At 41.9% G+C, this 21,908-nt stretch overlaps 1 protein-coding gene across 1 annotated transcript in view; it reads right to left on the bottom strand.

Annotated features, from left to right (window-relative positions):
• The window catches only part of dnr1 (defense repressor 1), a 146,233-nt gene that overhangs the window by 4,134 nt on the left and 120,191 nt on the right, over positions 1-21,908 (bottom strand). Inside the window, exons 2-6 of the mRNA XM_046618864.2 lie at positions 17,645-17,841; positions 3,629-3,869; positions 998-1,167; positions 386-602; positions 66-263 (exon numbers count right to left, since the gene is read on the bottom strand). Of these exons, the coding sequence (XP_046474820.1) occupies positions 66-263; positions 386-602; positions 998-1,167; positions 3,629-3,869; positions 17,645-17,841 (1,023 nt within the window). The remainder of the gene's footprint in view (positions 1-65; positions 264-385; positions 603-997; positions 1,168-3,628; positions 3,870-17,644; positions 17,842-21,908) is intronic.

The following is a 21,908-nucleotide window of genomic DNA, read 5'->3' on the forward strand; positions in this document are numbered from 1 at the left end:
CACGGCATTGTTCATCAAATTGAAAGAAACTAAATTAGATAGAAGCGTGGCCACGATGGAAGTACCTTGCATTTAGGATTGGCGCAATCTCCGCAATCGTGCCTATCTATGATCTGATTCTCTTCCGGTAGACTGATATTCGCTGCCTCGCAATACAGAGCTCGTCGAGCATTGTCGTACACCTCTCTACAGGTTCTACGAATGTCGAAGACGTACTTTTTACCCAGCGTTGAATCCTCGTTAAATATTGAAATAATTGTTCCCTATAATCAAACGAGTTATTAGTATTATTATTGTTCAATAGAAGAAAAATGTAGATAGAATACTGATCTGACCAGGCTATTTCAAAGATGAAAATATATGCCTTATATACAGTTTAAATTACCTTCAAGTCTCTTATGAACTGGGCAGTAACGGCGCTCCTGACAGTCTCGCAGCTATAGAAGGCATGTTTCTCGGTGATTGCCCTGTACAATCCACTTGCCGATTGGCTCGAGTCCAATTTGAAATTCAACGACGTTTCCACTCCGTCAAGGGATAAGTAAACCAGATGAAACATGCGACGTTGAGACATGGCACTTTGAATCGCCGTGTACGGGATGCTGAAACAAAAAGCAAAGGACCATCTCAATCATTGAAACGAAATTGCTGGTTAGATCAGCGAAGCAGTAATTCAACTGGATAAAAATATTTTTACGGGTTTCGACGAGAAAGAAATCTCTCAAGTAAGATATATAAAGTAATTGTTTTATCTACAGGGGATAAAACGAGGTGTTCTTTCTTTATCGGTGGAGCTCCGGCCGGCTAATGCCGAATCGCAGTAAAACTGTGGAAAGCGGACGGTGCTGCCTCTAGCGGTGAAATAAAGTATCATTGGGGATGAATTATTGCGTGTTATAAGTATTTACTAGCCGAGGCAAAGAAGCGAAGATACCTTACAAAGTAACAAATTCGAAAGTTACGTCGACGCGTGTTATTAGCTCTTTAGAATACGCACTTTTGGGTCTCCTCGTCCGAGCCGCGGTATACGGTGATTCCATGGGGCCCCACGCCGATCATTGAAACACCATTGTAGGCGAATTTGCTGTGGAACATCTCTTGGCCGAATGTATCCAAGTTGGACACTTCTTTCAAGAGCCAGTACTCGGCGGCGGATGCTTTCATCCCCTGGGGAAATAACACAATAGATTTGTATCGATCAGATTCCAATATATAAACACCTCTGTAACTTTAACCCAGAATATTCAACCATTCATTTGAAATTTGTCGAATTCGAAGGTCGGATTCCGAACAAATCCCGTAAGATCTCGGAGGGCCGACTTTTTGGACCTCTGAACCCGTCAATTTTACAATTTTGCAATGTACAAGAGCAAAATTTCAGCTTTAACTTGGGCTAATTGTATGGTAATTTTATTCAAGTGTTTAATCAATAAAATTTACCAAGAATATAGTAAACACACAGTGAAAGCGATATAAAGGCGACTAAAGCAATAAACTTTTCTGAAAAACACGTATTTCGATACGTAATGAATATCTATATGATCGTAAGTTTATATTTTATTTTCATCCTATTTAAATTCATTGTATAAGTGTGTTTATCCCAAAAAACTGGTTGTAAGATTTTAATGCTAATATGTCAAACGCAGGATTTTTTCTGGCACATAAAAATTCTACAGTTTTTAATACAGAAACATATTAAAAAAAATGCAAATTGCCTTATATGTTGTACAAGTTTAACGCCTCAATCGGTAACCATTAATTAACATAATTGTCTGTAATTAATGGTTGTTATCTAACAAAAAGTTGCATATTCTGAGTACATGAATTTCAACAGTTATTATCGAATCAAATTTCCTTTCAAAGAGCAGGTTCACAAAATTTTTTGCCGCGAAAACCGTGTATAATTTCTTATATTCTGAACCACTTGGGAATATGCAAATAAACAAACTAAAGAATTGGACAGACGAGAACGCGATTGAATTTGCATAAGCGTGCCCGATGACATTTTTGCTCGAAAACGAGGTCTTTAAAGATTACTTTTCTTTTTTTTTTTTTTTTTTTCATCCTCAAAGACTATTACTATGAAATCTGAGAATACACCCGATTCTTTAATTTTCTGCATCTTTGTTATACCTATATACATCTACAGAATAAATGTACCGGTAAATGGCCGTTTTGGTGTATTATGCTTATGACAATACCGTTCTGACCATTAACCGGTATTGTCATCCGATTTAACTGGTCGTTTACCGGCGCTTTTACACCGACATTATGACCCTCCCGTAAAAATTTTCCCCACCTTGCCGAACGATATTACGTGTACTCGATTGTGTCGAGCAGTTTGGGATTCCTGTGTGACTCTGTAATGGAATTCATGCGATGGGATTCACCCACTCTGTTATGCCGAGATCACATGTCGGACAGATTTGCATACTCCGTGGTCGGTGTGTGCATATAATATGTGTATATATGTATATATATATATGCACATATAACTAAAGGTCAAACGCAGTGTGCAATAAAAACGATAAACTTATTTATTATAAATATATTCGCATACACGCGAGTAACATCGACAAGGTAAATAATGGCCTTGCTCAAATAAACTACTTGCGTAACTTACGGCTCACGAAGAAAAAAAATGTACGCCAAATCATGTCCGCCGACAAGAATATTAATATATATATATATATATATATATATATAGGAAATAGAACGTAGATACGACAGGTTATTTTTTCCTACACAATCGCGATAAATAATGGAGTTGCTAAAAAACATCGCAAATCCATATTAACGCATTTAGGATTTTACGATTAATATTCAAAATCCTATTACATCGATGCTTGAAAGAAGGAAAAAAAAAAAAAAATCAACAAATGAGAATAGGTATTGCAGGTTAATTTAAGAATTTGAAAAAAGTTATAACGATTATTAAGAAGAATCATTAAGGAGGATCTTGAAAAAAAATTCACGATAATTTCGCAACGAGTTAGAATATAAATTTCGCAGTTTTGTTTTTATTTTAATTTTATGTAACGAGAAATAATTTTAGTTCAATATCTACATCGATGACGAAACGTGGATATTAAATTGGCGATTGGATTTTTGCGAAAGCAAAAAAAAAAAAAAGGATTACACTGAGAAAAATTTCATTTGTTACAGTAACTAGAAAAATGGAGTAAAACAGGTACCGTTAAAAAAAACTGTTTGAATATTGTTGGAATTAGGAAAAACGAGGTACGCCTAAACATTTTGCGCTATCGTCGATCCATTTTTGGTAATAGCGACGCAAAATCAGTTTCTGAGGTTTACTCTACTCTCTTAGTTAAACAAGGCTTTAACATCAATTTAGTCTTGCACAAGCATTAAATTTTCGCAACGGTTACAAGAAAATATAGCAACAGTGATCGTAATTAGAAAGAATATTAACGGATACTAGACTTTCCGGTAACAGCTGGAAAACTAATTTTCATTTTCTACCTAGAACTGTATTTTTCGATCATGGTAAAAAATGAAAATAGTTAAGGACTGAGCGGTAGCCGGAAATAAAAATTTCTCTCGGTGTACGTTGATAATAATTTGTTGAACAGCTTTAACGCGCAGCTAACCAGACATTTCTCCTCACCTTGATATCTTTGTGCTGCTGCACGATCTGATGCAGAAAATCATGCGGTTTTGGGTCACAGGGCTCGTTGGGCTGGATCTGACAGCATTGGGAGTAAATCGCATGCGGTGGCTTTAGAGCGTCGTAATCGCCGCCTTCGGCTTGGGCGATCAACGCGACGAGCCATGCGGCCGATGCCCAATCCGACACCTTCAGCCTACCCTCGACAAGTTCCAGTCGGGAGTGGAGGTAGAATTGGTGTCTGAAATGAGAAAAGTGACACGAACTTTATACGCAATTGCACTAGCTCACGATGAATGAAAACACTTTGCTTCCTCGGCAAAATCCCAGACAATATTAATTTGTAGAAGCGTTTTTGTACGTACGATAAAAAAAATTTTTACAGAGGTTAAACATCGAATTCCGGTAAATAAAGATTGTAGGAAAAAAAAAAAAATTCGATTAAGTAATTACTGTTTCGTGATGTCGTCACATTAACGAATATGATTTAACAGTTTTAAGCACAATGATTCATACGGTTTAGTAAATCCAATTGGTTTATGGAATGTGGTCAAATTGACCGTATTATAAGCGTCACTAATTGAATACCGCGATCAAATTATTCGTTACATCGTGAATTTACACAAATGTTTCGTCGAATTGGCAAAACACTCTTCGCAACGTATGGAAAACACTTTCTGGCGGTAGAAATAACATAAGTGAATCCTTATTAGGATGAGCTTAGGGTCTCGATGGTTTAGGAAAATTAATACAGCTAAATAAATCGTCGATAGTCAAGACTTAAGTCTACAGAAGTTTTCATTAAGTGAATTCCCAAAATGACTCATGGTATAATAACGATTTTTTTTTTCAGCGTTCTTTCATCATACTTTCAATTTATTACGATCTAGCTACATTTTAGTTTCATAGAAAATGAGTAAGTTTGTTCGCATGAATTTAATTTTCAAAGGTATTTCCCAGGTGAAAGGATCGTGTATTAAATCGATTCGCAGTTTAAAGTAACGAAGGTTACTTCTTAACAATGTGAAAGAACTAAGGCTCTCAGAGTTGTTAAAGGTAATCGATCTTCCGCACTCATTCCGTCTTTCCTTCAACTTTAACGTACATAATATTTCAGTATATATTATTATTATATTAAAAGGTATAGGTAATTAAGCTCGATGCACACATACAATATAAGTCGCATAAGATGTACTCACACATGTAAATCTCACCTGATTGGAATAACCGGCGAGAGGCAAATAATATTCCCGCTGAGTGGGAATAATTGATGCTTAAAATAGATATTCTACAGAGATATTCCACCGTGCGGCAAATTTTCGCCGTCGCGTCGCCTTTACTTCCCCTCCCGAGTCCTTTTTCCCCAAGGGACTCACTATGCGAAATTAATAATTCAGAATTGCCACTTGGCAATCTCTTCTCTTCGCTTCTCTTCTCTTCTCTTCCCTTTTTTTTACCACTACCTTCGTGAAATTTTTATGAGAAAACTTTTCAACAACTTGACTATAAGGCTAGACGAAATTACAAGTTGAATTTATGACCGCGGCAAAATTGTATACTGCCGAAGGATTAAACCTCGTCTAAAAATAGTCAGAGAGAGAGAGAGAGGGGGGGAGAGAGAGAGAAAAGAAACGAAGCTGCGAAATATAAGTCGATGAAGGATGAAATGTAGAAAAAAAAAAATACCTAAATCAACCTTCTGACGACTTTACCGAAATAGAGGAAGATGAAAACAATCTGTTTGAAGTGTTCTCGAAGCTGCTCATCATCATCTCGACCCCGAGGCCAGACGTTTTCGAGATTTTTCATCAAACGTTTTGCAACTTATGAAGTACCTGCCAGAGTGGAATTAAGGCTCAAGTAGTGCTCGGGATTATATCGAGCCGATTCTCCTTCGTTCGCCAGGCATGATTGACGCCCAGAATATTTTAGTTCTTTTTCTCAATATGTCCTCTCAGACGGGATGATGAGTAATCGAATAGTAAATAGATTGGGATGATATATTTTCGTATAATACGAGAATGAAATCAGTAAACGGAAAAAACAAGTAACAACTTTAGACAATGCTAATAAACTTTCGAGTCAACCATTTTTCCTTAAAAACGAATAGTTGCATTACGCGTATGTGTAATGATATTATATATGCGTGTTTGTATTTGATGGCTGACTTTAGACGGATTAGTGTGATGGACGTCATTTTTGCTCCTCAAACTATTATTACTAACATTTTCCATCTTTCCCTACTTGTATTTATCTCAACTTAACTCGGTTGCTAGTCATAAAGTCTGATATTTACTTTACTTTAATTAACTGACGTAATACTATTTCAGGACTCATGTTTCACCACACATTACATTTTTCATATGTTATTTTTACACACATATCTATCTATCTATCTTCGAAAAAACGGCGCAATAAAGCAAACAGAAACGACGAAGAGCCACGCAACGTTCTCCGCGCGGTATTCCCGATATTTCTAGGTGAGACTGGGGTGCAATTTGAATAGTTCGCAATTGTCTGGTAGTCGGACTTTGTTCAAGCTTCCACAAGTCAGGGGTACTAAAATCTCAGAGTTCTAAACTCAAACTCCGAAGCTTCGAGCATTGCTTCCGCATTGTTGCTTTTCGCAATTATCCTCCAGCTAACACAGCAAGTGAGTTACGAACTGCTTCCATCACGCAGCGGCTGGAAGATGAGGACTTCGAAGTTTTCGAGCAGCGAAACTGCGGCGGATGATGCATTTTCCAAAGATGCATTTCAATCTTACACCACCGCGTTCGTTGCGAATACAAATCCAGCTGCTAAAACGGGGATTAAAATTACCTCGATTTTCCGTTCACCAAATGCAACTATACTGCAACTTCCGATGAACATATAAATAAAATCTTAGAAGCAAACTTTCGTAATATCCTTGCCAACGAATTATTGCATAAATCGAATAAGTTTTCGTCCCTTATATATACACGACCCTGCATCTCGATGACGTTCTGAATTACCCGACGCAAAATTATACGAAAATAAAATCCAAGACTCCGTAATAATAATAACAACAACAATAACAATAACAATAATTCTTGGGCTAAGAACACCTGAAGAGTACGTAATTTATTATCCCGTTTATACAATTACCGCAGAGATAGAAAAAAAATTTGTTGTCTTGATAAAAACAATTTTCCGGGACAGTGGTTTTGTCCCATTTGAGAAATAAAAAGAACGCCAAGTAAATTTATACGAACAATATGTCCGACTGTACAAAGCACGCGAAGCTTACGTAGTCAAGCCTGAATGCCAGGCTTAGAATGATCGTGATGAATATCAAGCGCCTACTTTTCACCTACCTCAACGTAATTCATTTCCTGTAATTATTCATTTTACGGGTAATTAGTGTTTACAGGGAAATATTTCCGCGGAAAAATTTTCTCTCCCCATAAATTACAATACATCTCGTACTTTGTATTCGGTTCGCGGAAAATTAGGGTAAACTCTCAATTCGCGTTACCGAGAACACGCGAGGCGAAAATTAAACACTCATTATTCCTTATGTGTATATTGTAGGAGTACGCGGAATTTCTCTGTTGTTGTTGTTTTACGCCCGAGCGAGCGGTAATGGGGTTATTTTTTTAACCCTCGTATTTGAAATTCTGAACGAACGACTCTTGTTCAATTATCAATTAAGACAGCTAGACTAAATTCACCATCGCGATAGAATCTCGTAGCGAAATATTACGATTTCAGATGATTCGATGAATCGATATCTGTAATTATTTTACCGGATCGTGCAGGATAAATAAATCTTTGTAATATTTGTGCAAGTTTTGTGAAAATCCTTTTACACATGCAGAATGACGAAACGCAGGTTGCAGGGATTTCGATTATAGATTGCCCAAGATTTCGCGAAATGTCACAGAGGTATCGATTACCGCTTCCATGCGATTTATATAAGCGATCACGTGTGGAATTGCAATATGTAGAGAATACCAATGACAACTCGGCTGCAGACGGATAAATCCAGAGATAAATTGTTTATTCGGCAAAAAGCATGAGTCGAGATTTAAAAAAATTAATACCCGAACCAGGATTGACGAATGTGGAATTGATTGAATAATAGAAAATCACTGATGAAGACATTACGAAACAAGATAATAAAAACAAAAAAAAAAAAAAAAAAACAGGATTCTTTACAACTTTCCCCTCGGTTTCTGTTGCAATTCGGTAGCAGGGAAATTAGGGTAGAAGAAATTTTCGTAGGCCAAGTTTCTCAATTACACCGAGAGACATGAGACGAGATGAAAGCTAACGAGATTTATCACTGAATTGGGTTAATCTAATTTTCCCGTAATACATTATACGCGTATGTATACAGCTAAGTGTAGCCACTTTGGGATTCAGGTAGGTACGAAGGGTGGTGAGTTTCACCGGCAAACACACCTTGGTCTTCGTTTGTATAACCGCGTTACGCGATTCCGCTTTGATACGAGTAATTATACGTACTTGAGTATTTCACGTTTGACCCAACCTGCTGGCTGTGTCACGATGACTTTTACTTCAAGTTGAAATTTCCCAAATCGACTCATCGATTCGCGTTCGTCTTCGAACGATCGGTATGCCTGTGTTTCTTTTTCTTCTTCTTCTTCTTCTTCTTGTTCTTCTTGAGCCAGCTTTCTTGCCTTCTCGCCAGTATAGGTACACGGATAGAAAACCGCAATTTATGACACAGGCACAAGCCTGTAGTAATATTTCCATTGTAAATAGAAGACAATAAAGCCCAACAGGTAGATCGGTACGAACGCAGTCCGAACGGACAACGTTGAATAATGAATGAGCCACGGTCCGTCCGTCTCCCTCGTTTCTGTCAAGCCACGCAACATTTGATACAAAAATACCCACGTCCATACTATTCGCCGCTTTTATTCCATCAGCTTCAACGCTCCCAAGGTAACTAACGCCGATATTTATTCGATTCGAAGTCCGAAACGTCAACTACGCAAACGTAAAGCCGTTGCGAGTTAGTCGGGTCTCGTTTCACGTTCAGCTAAGCGAAAACAGCTTGACATTCAGCTGTGGGACCAACTACAGCTAATGGCCTCACCTGTGACTCGTTCATTGTAACTATTATTATCGGGGCCGAAATTCGAAGTCCATTATCATTATCGATCGAAAGTCAAAGTCCATTATCAAAGCGCATGCCTAATACGGTTTCCCGTTAAGATCGTCTAATCGCAGCTCCGCAAGCGCTGTCCTTTCGGATCAGAGCTGCGACGACGATAAAAGGAGAAGAAAAGATGTAGGGTACGGTGATTAAATGAAATACGAAAATTGATGGAACGACGAGGTTACCTTCAGACGCAATACGCAGCCAGTATCCGATTTAAAACGACTCCTTGCCGAGGGGGTTCAGAAATGGAAGTGTTCGCGGATTTAGTTTCCGACAAAAGTTCCCCCGTTCCAGCTCCGGTCTATGAAAAGGGTCGGTTTTCGAGGGCTCACTCACTCGACGGGAAATAAGAAAGGCAGGGAGCGGGAAAAATTCTACGACGTGATTTCGAATAACGAGAGCCGAGGGGCTCCGTCTAATAATCTTCGCCGTGTGAAGAAGGTGTTCCCAGTGGTGGTGAAAAACGGTGGTACTGACGAGGTGCCGGCACCTTCGCTTCGTCACCTTTCACCTTCGACCTCTTCTCCTCTGGAAGCGTGCCCGTGCGTAAATGTCATTCCACAGAGGCCCTCCTCGTCCTCCCATTGTGTTCTACCGATTCTTATTCCCCCTCCTCCGCCTTAACCTCAGCTTTTCGTTTTCCTCGTACCCAGGCCGCCTAATTCCATCCAAATCCAATCCATGGTCGAGATCCAACACCGCGAGTCTTCGAACGCAATATCGAAGCAGGTGTTCCTTGTCTTCTTACTCCATGGCGCTTGGAGCTCAGCCGTCTGCATCTTCTTCTTGGATTGGGAAGCGAGAAGTTTCGTCGACGAATATCCGTGGATACTCACAACGAGTCCAAGATTGGGTCAAGCGGTGTATCCACGATCATGTCTCAACTCTAGGTGGTCGTTAAGGGTCCTGTCCATCTCCATTATCGTCGCTGAGGTCAGCTATCATGGTGCAGAGAAGCGAGGTTTAAGACGCCGGGGTTTCCGGTCGCGGTCAAGATTCGATAAACCATTAACTGGGTGCGAACCGAGTGAACTTAGGCACTGTGGCCACCTGTGCCGGTGCTTCAGAGTCTGGGATTCGGCCCTTCCGAACCCTCGGCGCGAAAGTTGGTTCAGACGACCGGTCAAGCGGCGCCGAATCATATTCACCGGTAGTTTACACAGATACTAAATTCTAAAGCCCTCGAGGGAGGTAAACCGGACCCACTGAACACCGGCGCCCAATGAGTTCATCATAGTTGATATCGCTTGTTGTAATTTACTGGTGCAGGTCGAAGCCCGTAAACGTGGCCACGCGATACCAACTTCAGAGAGAAGTTTGTCACGATCCAACAGCTCGGGGGGATTTTTGTTCGTACGCGAGGATTCTCGATCCTCCACACGACTGTTGAGGTAATGCAGGAAAAGGAGGCTGAGGGTTCGAGCCCGTTGTTCCCAAACTCGATTTCGCAACACCGAAGTATAAAATTTGAAAACTTCAAACTACGTGTCCGGATAGCTTCGAGCCTCTGAACGACGCTGAGACACGTAGGTATCACTCGCTGTTTGAACCCTAAAAGTAATTTTTGGTCCCGGTGGAATAAATCCAGTGTATTTTGCCACCAACGGCCCGCGCGGACTTCGAAATGATCGTTCTGGTGCCGTCTGGCCTTCAAACTTGATACTCACGTATTCATAACGGTGAACGTGGATGTGACGGAAGAAGAAGAGTTTGGGGAACGGGGCAAGTAATTGCAAGAAACGAAGTGCAAACGTTGAGAGGGTATCGCTAATTCACTCAATTCAGTAACGCGGAACCGCCATTTCGATCTCGAGAGAGAGAAAGAGAGAGAGATACTCGCGGAGTGGTATGGGCGTCAGTGGATAATCCATACTTTGATTAATTGAATAATGGAATTACTCTGGAGTGAACATTACACAGAAATTGAAAAAGAAAACGTAACGCGAACGGTTACTTTCACCTTTTTCTCATTACCGCATTTTCATCGGAAGACTTCCATTCGATTGAATCGTCTCTTTATGCTGCTCCTGAAGTCCAAGTTTTTCTCCCCGCGGTTTTTGATGCTTTACAGATGAAAGTAACAATTTCGTTTTCGTGTATTGTACGGATTTGAACACATACATACACAGACAAACACGAAATGAGTTTTTTTCACGTCTGGCGTCGGCTGATACGGTCGAAGGTAAAAGGACGACAAGATCTAAAAAAGTTTTTCATCCTTATCTCAGCTTCTCTAACTTCAGCTAAAACGAACTAGGATTACAGCTTTCGAATTCTCCAGGAGTAACGATGAATAATTCCGTATGAAAATCAATAAATCACCGCTCCGCATCCATCCTGCTAAATAGTTGCGCAACGTGCACACGCAACAGATGCAGGAGAAGCATCAGCTACGTCTGTTGCATACAGCAATCCACCGTCTGTCTGAGTAAATGAAGATGCGAGCTTGCGAGGCTCCGACGTGCAGAAATCCACTTTCAGTCTCCCCGTTTCAACGCTTGTCTAGTTAACAAGGTGTGAATAGATTCGGAATTTATCTAGGGAGATCCAGCAGCTGGGTACCTATGAGGTACTTTTCGTCGCGGCGGTTTCAGGTGCACGGTTTAATTAAACGGATAACTCAGACCTTTCCGTTATCTCGTCAACGTCATCTCAGCCGGCTTGATTGAATGCTATCCAACAGCGCGAAGGAGCCTGTTCAATATTCGCATCGCCGTAATATACCGGAAAGTCGTGTTGAATCTTGAGAGAAAGTTTTGACAACGGTTGGTTGGTAAGTTCATGGTCGAGAAATTTGTTGGCGGTGTTGCCGAAAACCCATGGAAAGAACAAGAACAAGAATTTCGAGTCCAGATCATGACTAATACGCAGATCTTCGTGTGGAAGTGGTTTCGAGGCTTCTTTGGCGTGACATTTTGGGATTCAGGTAGTTCCGGTTGGTAATGTCGCATGTCGATCCCGCACTAACCGTTTGCTCCGACACACGTGGGGCATAACTCATAAGCTGGCATCGCGGTTGGTCCTCTTCCTCCTTCTCCTTATAGGGATATCAAATTGCTACGCGGCGGTAGAAGACACGTGCTATAGAGAGAAAGGGAACGCCGATACACGTACCGGCAAGATGTTTCAACCAGGAAGGATATTTCATCTCGTAAATCTTCGTAATTCGTGTCGTTCCCTCCGCGGTCGATTCTCTCATACGAGAGAGAAATGGGCGGTGAACCGGGAACCGGCTTCGGGAGGAAATTAATTAAGCCTATCATTCCCAGACCGCTTTTTCATCGTTGTAATAGTGCGGTCATTGTTCCCGATCAGGTCGAGGAGAGGAAAAATCCGTGTTCGAAAATCTAAGATTTAGCAAATTGAAAAAAAATAGAAAATAGATAAATGAAGAAGCAAATCAAAATGGGTTTGAAAAATTTATAATACCTCGGTCTGATCTTAGATTGAAGTTGTTGCAGAACACCGAAATTAGTCACCGGCCAAATCATTGTGGATTCGCAAATGAGGGAGTTGATCCTGATTTATGCAAAATAGATGATACGTAATAAAATTTACACTGTACTTGAAAGTTATTTTGCGAATCTTATAATGTAAGAGCGACTAACCCCCCCCCAAAAAAAAAAATGGTTCTTAATGTAGCGTTACCGCGGATTGTATTCTAATGAATATTTATAGATACTACAAACCACTTTTTCGATCTAGCAATTATACCTGAAACATCGACAAGCTTGTGACCTTTTGTTAATGTACGTTCGACCTTCCCTTCGAAGTGAGCATGTATTCTTATTCGTTTACGTTGTTCAATGAATGGTAATTTTTGATCTTGAATCAAATTCAGAAACGTCCCACAATAGTCTGGGTTATTTGTTTTTTATTGAAAATTTATTCACGTATGAGAATCTGCTTTGCATAAGAATACATTTTCTTTATTACATATAAATTAGAAAAGAAGAAAAAAAAAAAAAAAACTTTGCTCGATAATAAACGTCACGGTTCATACGTTAAGATAACATCGGGCAGAATTTAAAACAAGATGAGAGGACGAATCGAAAATGCGAGAGAAAAAATATATATATATATATTTGTATATGTACATATATGTATACATAACAACGATCATAATTTTCAACGACCTGTAAAAAAAATGGTCTCTCGTATCGCGGTTACAAATGGAGACGAAAAAGAGTACAAAACACGATTGAAACGAACGTTGAAATCCGGGTTTAAACCTACAACTGTGAAAAGGACAATTAGACTCGAAAATACCCGACTAACCCAAAAGAACCCAATTAAACTCAGTGGGTGAGGATAATTTTTTCTCTGCCGTCCCCCCCCCCCCCCCCATTCTCGATTATACCCGAGGATTATCCTCCTCGGCGGTGAATCGAGGGATGGAATTAGAAGTTTTCCGATAAGCCGTGAGCGGCTAGCCTCATAGTTGGGTACTTGAGGCTAAACCGACGCCCTTGGGTGGAAAATTAGAATCTCGAATGGAATTGAATGGTAAAAACGAATGTATTATTTGGCATCGGTAGCATGTTGCAAGAACGATACAACCTGGATCGTCGAATGAAAGAAACGTGTTGGTTTGCGGATACACGTAATATCACGTTATCAATGGTACTGACATCAGCCGGATTCAGCGAACATACCTGAAGTATAGAGACGGACATAGATTTTCGCTTGCCAAGAGGTTTTCTTACGGCTGGGAAGAATTTCTTGCAGGCATGATAGTCAGAACGAGAATACTGCACAATGGTATGGAATATTATCCAATATTGAGAATGCAGCTCTGTTCCCAGGGCGGCGCGGCGGCGATACGCGGTGATAAAAAAGGAAGAAAGGGGAAAAAAGGGTTGTAATAGCCTCTGATTTATATTACGACCCGCTTTCTCGTTTCTCGGTAACGTTCCTCCGCTGATCCTCGTCCTCTTTTGCCAATCTTTTTCATTCCAGAGTGAATTCGAGTGTTTTTACTGTCCACCCAGCATATTCCAACCCCCTTCTGGCTCTTGGCCGCCGAACGATGAAGATATTCCATTGAATGTCTCTGGACCGCGAGTTTTGAGGAAGCTGAAGGAGAAAAAGGGGAAGAGGCAGAGGCGGAAAGAAGAGTACTTTGGCTAGCAGCTTCCTTCCTTCCTTCCTTCCTTCCTTCCTTCCTTCCATCGGGTCAAGTTGGAGAGGAGTCAGGGAAAAATAGCGCTTATAACTCACTGCTTATGGTCGAAACGTGTACACATAAAATATCTAACTGCTCGAGCTTACACACATGAGTCGTTGCATATCAAGAAGGTCGCAAGTATTTTGGGGTTGAGGGGGAAAGTATTCCTTTAACCAGCAGTAAACAGGATTTCCCATCAAGGGTATTGTCGGAAAGGAGTTTCACTGGTCGAACAGATAGGTTTTGGATGAGTTAACGTAACGAAACGTCGGGGAAATAATAATTATTATTCCGCAATTTGAAAATGGTTTTAAATGAACTGGCTTCCCAACATAAGAGTATAAGAGCCATGGTTTACTAAATTTCGGACACTGCTCAAGGTGCGAAGTAACGATCTTTCCTAAACATGTATCGATCGTTACAGTAACGTTACTAACTTTATCCTCATGGTTTTGGACAGTTCTGGGTCAATGTTCAGAATATTGCTTGGCATAGCAGCCCGATTGGTTAGAAGGTTTGTCGAAATTATTCATCATTCGCAACTTTCACAAACACGTCCAGAGTCCGCAGATTTGGGTCCATATGTCGAAGGACAGGAAGTGTACAGTGTAAATTCACCGCCTTGTTGTTTTCCACAATTGAAATTAGAATCATGCAAACTTTCAATCTTCAACTGACTTTCTGGACTCGAAAGCTATCTTTGTAAGGACATTACGTGGACGAAACGTGGCCTAAAGCTCTTCGAGCAATTAGACGCCTCGTATAATGTGGATCCACAGCAGTGGTAACACCTACATTACACAGTATAGTCGACCTGAAAGATGTCTCAATAAAATTAGGAACCATTAGTGTCGCGGGAATGATTCTCGCGCGAATTCAAATGCAAATTCAAATTCAAATTCAAATTCAAATTCAAATCCAAATCTGCAAGCGGGGTGGGAATTCGTTTATGCTGCTCGCTCGACAAGACACGAGCGTGGATGGAAAGGGGTCGCGATTAAATGTACAGCAGGGTGCAGAGAATGGAGGCAAAAAGCGGTGGTCGAATATTCGTGCGTTTGACTCATCCCGAATCCGACTATGTGCGTGGCTACGTGATACATAATACATTCGAGGGTGACTAGGTGCTCTCACGCCTCGATGGTCAACTGGTCAACCGTGCAACGTTCGGTTAGTTAAACCTTGAGAGGATCGGATCGAGGAGTAGAATCATAAAAATAGAGAATGGAATATGAACCCGCAGTAGCTGTCCGAGTAGCTACTAAAATCGAGACGTAAAATCCAGCGCACCGTGATATTGAATCCGAAATTCAGACCAAGCCCCAAATTCCTGCCGGTCGAAAACGAAAAAACGATCTTCCAAATGTTGCTGTCTTCTGTAAACTTGCGACAGACTTGGACTGCGTCTCCTTTCTTGGGTCTCCTAAACAGCATCAGGTCCTTCCGCTAAGAGCCACGAACCGTTTCCAAACTGTAACGTAATTAAATGTGGTCCCACATCGGATTAATTTTACACGAAGGCTATGCACCGTAATTCCACTTCTCGTCTTTCCGCTGTTTCCTTCTGGATCTAGCTCGAGCTTCCAAGAGATGAGAGTGTAATTTCGTTAGAGTTCACTCGGAGATCGCTATACGTGCGAAGGAGAAGCGGTTTGTATTTATGATGCACCCATTTGCTGGATCAGGTTTGGAGAGCCGTTGAAATTGGAAAACCCGGTGCAATTTCTGCACCTCGAAACTTGGAATTCGGTTCACTCGATACAAAGAAGAGCACGGTTTGATCGATAACCGATTTACCCGTCGGTCCAACGCGACCCAATTTCCGCCAGCACCGCGCGACGATACATCGAAGTCCAAATGAACCTATGCATGCATTTACCATGCTCAGAGAGAGCGATGGGGGTCGGGTGAAAACAAAAAAAAAAAAATAAATAAATAAAAAAAGGAGAATGATGGGGGACCCTTTTCCTCGTTTGGCTGATGGAGAAGGTAAGTCTCGATTCTCGTCGCAAGGCGCACTAGTATAAGGAAAAAGGGGCTCTAGGATGGAAATGTAATTTCCGTTGGGATGTCTAAGGAACCGTTCCGTTACCCGGTGCTGTATGTAGTCAGAGTCTTGGACAAACAAAACCGCGCAATAAAACATCGGGGCTGAAACGGTCGCTCCGTACACTGGATTATCCGTGAAATTCGACCGTCGAAGAAAGCCCCGTGCTGCCCTTTTTTCTCCCGATTCTCTCAGTCTTTCTTCAAGAAAACAGGCAGGTTGGTACGATTCGAAATTAGGCCGCTAAGAGGATTCGGAAAACCTCGCCTCGGGTCTGAAACCAAATCCGCCTCAAAGGCATCCTCTAAAACTCCTTGAGGTCCTCCGTTGCGTTTTCGGTTCAAAGCAATCCACCTCCGGCCTCCGAAGGGTTTGATGACTGTTTCTTGAGTGGTGGTAGATTAAAGGATGGACCATTTCTCGTCGAGCGAATCGATCAGCACCCTTACATTTCGCGACATCCCGAGCCAAGTGTGTATTTGTCTAAAGAACGCGCATGTCTGAAAACTTGGTCAACGTTTCTTCGTTTTTCTGAACTTTTCTTGCTGATTACAAGCGATTGAGATGTTTGTAACTGGTAGTCCAATACTCGTAATCTTCGTCTAATTTAAGACAAGGACATAAAGTGGTTCGTTAGGGTTTGGTTATGGCATGTGATACAGAAAACCGACCGAAGGCCAATTATGAGAGACGAAAAACGTACCAATCTGAAGCCTCGAATCCTCTTACCTCACAAATCAAGACTTGTACGATCAACAAAAGATGTTTCGGACATGGCTTGATTGCTTGCTTCTGCGGTATTTCATTTCCTCATTCGTGTGCTATACTTTGAAGAATTTTTCTGCATCTCTACTTGATTGAAATTTCCATCGAATTGTTGTACCGCTATGACTGATTGTTTTCCCAGCTTGTCTATTCGGATTTGTATTTTAAATATCGTTATTGTTTTCCCTGATCTTCTTCATCATTTCTCACAAATTTACCACGACATTTCCACTCCGGATAATTTCAGCCTAGTTGTTCGGTGTAACCTGATGAATTAGATTTACACCCTCACTAATTTTTTGTCACAGCAATTGACGGAGGGATTAGTGCAAGTGGCACTTCGTCTCACTCGACGACGATAGAATTTTCAGTCTGTAGTAAGTTTTATCCACCTCGTGGATCCCGTCCGCCAGAAATTCATCGTCCTCCATCATCACTTTCTGGATAGGATAAAACGCAGGCGAAGAAAAAAGTGCTCCAACCATCCGGAGTCTCGCCGAGTGTAGATCCCTGTAGACACAAGGATCATCCCGCCATATTCCTGCTGGATATAACGGGGATCAAAACCCCGTACAAATCCAATCACAAGCCTTCCGAAAAAAAACACCGCTTTGAGAGAGGTCCTGATGCAAGGATCATCTTTCGACGGTACTTTGGGAGGGATATAAAACGCCTCTCGTGACGGGAATGCGAGAGTGTTGTACATTTCGCCGAGAGAGGACTTTGAGAAAATTTTACATCAAATCAGTTCATAAAGCGAATCAACCCCCGGAGGAATTGTCTCGGATGTTGGAAATTGAAGGGCTCTTTCTCTTTTTCTATTTCTTTTTTTTTTTTTTTTTTGTACCATCGAAACAGAAATGCTGGCAAAGTGTTACTGACCTCGTCGCCTCTTGCAGCAACAGGTGAGGTGGCACCCAGAATTTGACCCGAAGAGCGAACCTCAGATGTGCTACTCCGCCCCCAGTTTGACGTTCGATCGGGTTCCTCAGGTTTAGCCACAGCTCTTCCCCCTTCGCGCTCTGATGTTTCAGCCCGAAGTAGTCGCACTCCTTGCTGATGCCCAGACAGTCGCAGACCTGAAATCAGTCGGAAAATCCAACGTTATACTCGTTGCAGCAGGAAAGCAAGAAGGGCCGAATAGGAAAGGTGTGTAAATCAATTTTTACCATTTTTCTTCCGTTGTGGATGTTGTAGGAGGGATTGGCAGAATAAAAATCTATTGACTATATTTGATATCACATTTATTTACTCGACCATTGACAGGAGTTCGAATGACTTGCCGTCATTACGTAAACTGTTCAATCAGTAGTGACAGCAGAGCTTTTGCCAAACTTAGGTTGCCAAGACTGTTTCACGATGGTACAAATTTTATGGTTTAGGTACTGAAAGTGGAACGTGGGTTGGTTTGTTTCTGAAAAAATGATCGCGTTAAAGTTGGTAAGTTCATTGTAAACGATGCACGTTGAGGAAAACTGTTATTTCGCAAAGTTTTAACTGTCTGAAATTCAGTAAACCGTATCAGAAAGCAAGACACGTTCGTATTTTAAAAATTTAGCTCCGTCGGTTATCCTAAAATTGGAAAACGGTAATTTTTTTCTGTCCAATCTTTCGTTACGATAACTTTACCAACTTCAACCTCCTCCGATATTGAACAATTGATATTTCTTCTCCTCAGCTTCCTCTGCCTTCTTACATTCTTATCCAAATATTGTTTTTTCCCCAAAGTATTTTCTTTATACGACATAACCCTCATCGTACTCCGGCCGTTTCCATCTCCCGAAGCAATTAACCGTTTATCTTATTAATTCCCAGGAAAAGCAGCGGTAAAAGGCTGCCTCCAAACAAACGCCTATAACAAATTGCCGGCAATAACTTAGAAAGTTCCTGGAGGCACGGGGTTGGGTTGGGTTGTGCTGGGTACAGTTCAAGCGTACGCCGGCAGCCCATCTCCGTAAAAAGATTATCTCGCTCACGTTTTTGCTTGAAAAAGGTAGGGGGAAAAACATCTGAGAGAGTAAAAAGAGACGAAAAAAAACAAGGCCCAAGAAGGAGAAACAGGGTACGTCGGACGTATATGCGCGAGCTTTCAGGGGCCGAGAGCTTCCACCTTGCATGTTCTCGGTGTAAGCAAATGAGGCACGTATAGAAGGGAGAGAAAGAGGCGATGAAATAAATACCCGCTTTGCCTGAAAACGCGAAGCTCCTAATACCGACGCGTTTCTCATTTTCGTTTTTTTTTTCCTTCCTTCTTCTTCCAGCTGCATTACCTTTGAGCACATTTATCATTCGGAACCGACGAACCGGGGGGCTTATTCTTGTTTCGAGGGAAACCAAAGAACCGGTTGCATCTTATGCCGTACATACGGAAAGTTGATAACAAATGTGCTCGTTGAGAATTCCGCTGGTGAAATAACGTCTGGATTCTAGCCATATCAAGCTGGAACCGCCACATTCGAAAATCGAAAAATTTCCTATGGAATAATTAAGGGCTAATTAGATGCTAATTAAATGCTCTATTTTCGAATTAAATGCTCCGCGTTTTTTAAAAGAAACCTGTGGCGGTGCCAGCTCGATATAAACCAGACTTGAAAAAAAATGGGAACGAGGTCAAATTTCAGAAAAGTGTAAGGGTCATAATTAAAGGCTAATTAGAGGCTCCCGGAAAAACACCCGCTTGAATTAAGTGCTCCACCCCCGAGGGGTGGAAACCACCCAAAAACTAGAAAAATCCGTGTAACTCTTGGACGGAACAACTTACAGAGTTCGTTCGAGTGTTGAAATTACTCCAGAATTAGAGGCTCCCGGAAAACCACTCGCTCGACTTAAGTGCTCCACCCCCGAAGGGTGGAAACCACCCAAAAACTAGAAAAATCCGTGTAACTCTTGGACGGAACAACTTACAGAGTTCGTTCGAGTGTTGAAATTACTCCAGAATTAGAGGCTCCCGGAAAACCACTCGCTCGACTTAAGTGCTCCACCCCCGAAGGGTGGAAACCACCCAAAAACTAGAAAAATCCGTGTAACTCTTGGACGGAACAACTTACAGAGTTCGTTCGAGTGTTAAAATTACTCCAGAATTAGAGGCTCCCGGAAAACCACCCGCTCGAATTAAGTGCTCCACCCCCGAGGGGTGGAAACCACCCAAAAACTAGAAAAATCCGTGTAACTCTTGGACGGAACAACTTACAGAGTTCGTTCGAGTGTTGAAATTACTCCAGAATTAGAGGCTCCCGGAAAACCACTCGCTCGAATTAAGTGCTCCACCCCCGAGGGGTGGAAACCACCCAAAAACTAGAAAAATCCGTGTAACTCTTGAGCGGAACAACTTACAGAGTTCGTTCGAGTGTTAAAATTACTCCAGAATCAGAGGCTCCCGGAAAACCACCCGCTCGAATTAAGTGCTCCACCCCCGAGGAGTGGAAACCACCCAAAAACTAGAAAAATCCGTGTAACTCTTGGACGGAACAACTTACAGAGTTCGTTCGAGTGTTGAAATTACTCCAGAATTAGAGGCTCCCGGAAAACCACTCGCTCGACTTAAGTGCTCCACCCCCGAAGGGTGGAAACCACCCAAAAACTAGAAAAATCCGTGTAACTCTTGGACGGAACAACTTACAGAGTTCGTTCGAGTGTTGAAATTACTCCAGAATTAGAGGCTCCCGGAAAACCACTCGCTCGACTTAAGTGCTCCACCCCCGAAGGGTGGAAACCACCCAAAAACTAGAAAAATCCGTGTAACTCTTGGACGGAACAACTTACAGAGTTCGTTCGAGTGTTAAAATTACTCCAGAATTAGAGGCTCCCGGAAAACCACCCGCTCGAATTAAGTGCTCCACCCCCGAGGGGTGGAAACCACCCAAAAACTAGAAAAATCCGTGTAACTCTTGGACGGAACAACTTACAGAGTTCGTTCGAGTGTTAAAATTACTCCAGAATTAGAGGCTCCCGGAAAACCACCCGCTCGAATTAAGTGCCCCATCCCCGAGGGGTGGAAACCACCCAAAAACTAGAAAAATCCGTGTAACTCTTGGACGGAACAACTTACAGAGTTCGTTCGAGTGTTAAAATTACTCCAGAATTAGAGGCTCTTGGCATTGCTCATCTTTAAATTAAATGCTCCGCGTTTTTTAAAAAAAACCTGTGGCGGTGCCAGCTCGATATAAACCAGACTTGAAAAAAAACGGGAACGAGGTCAAATTTCGAAAAAGTGTAAGGGTCATAATTAAAGGCTAATTAGAGGCTCCCGAAAAACCACCCGCTCGAATTAGGTGCTTTACCCCCGAGGGGTGGAAACCACCCAAAAACTAGAAAAATCCGTGTAACTCTTGGACGGAACAACTTAAAGAGTTCGTTCGAGTGTTAAAATTACTCCAGAATTAGAGGCTCCCGGAAAACCACCCGCTCGAATTAAGTGCTCCACCCCCGAGGGGTGGAAACCACCCAAAAACTAGAAAAATCCGTGTAACTCTTGAGCGGAACAACTTACAGAGTTCGTTCGAGTGTTAAAATTACTCCAGAATTAGAGGCTCCCGGAAAACCACCCGCTCGAATTAAGTGCTCCACCCCCGAGGGGTGGAAACCACCCAAAAACTAGAAAAATCCGTGTAACTCTTGAGCGGAACAACTTACAGAGTTCGTTCGAGTGTTAAAATTACTCCAGAATCAGAGGCTCCCGGAAAACCACCCGCTCGAATTAAGTGCTCCACCCCCGAGGGGTGGAAACCACCCAAAAACTAGAAAAATCCGTGTAACTCCTGAGCGGAACAACTTACAGAGTTCGTTCGAGTGTAAAAATTACTCCAGAATTAGAGGCTCCCGGAAAACCACCCGCTCGAATTAAGTGCTCCACCCCCGAGGGGTGGAAACCACCCAAAAACTAGAAAAATCCGTGTAACTCTTGAGCGGAACAACTTACAGAGTTCGTTCGAGTGTTAAAATTACTCCAGAATTAGAAGCTCCCGGGAAACCACCCGCTCGAATTAAGTGCTCCACCCCCGAGGGGTGGAAACCACCAAAAAACTCAAAAAATCGGTGTAACACTCAGACGGAACAAGTTAGAGGGTTCTTAGAGGCGTTACATTGATTTCCTATTCATAGGCTCTCCGCTGGACAGTTCAAAAGCCTGTGTCACAGAAAATCCATT

The sequence above is a fragment of the Neodiprion pinetum genome, chromosome 3 (genome assembly GCF_021155775.2).
Source record: "Neodiprion pinetum isolate iyNeoPine1 chromosome 3, iyNeoPine1.2, whole genome shotgun sequence".
Taxonomy (NCBI): Eukaryota; Metazoa; Arthropoda; class Insecta; order Hymenoptera; family Diprionidae; genus Neodiprion; species Neodiprion pinetum.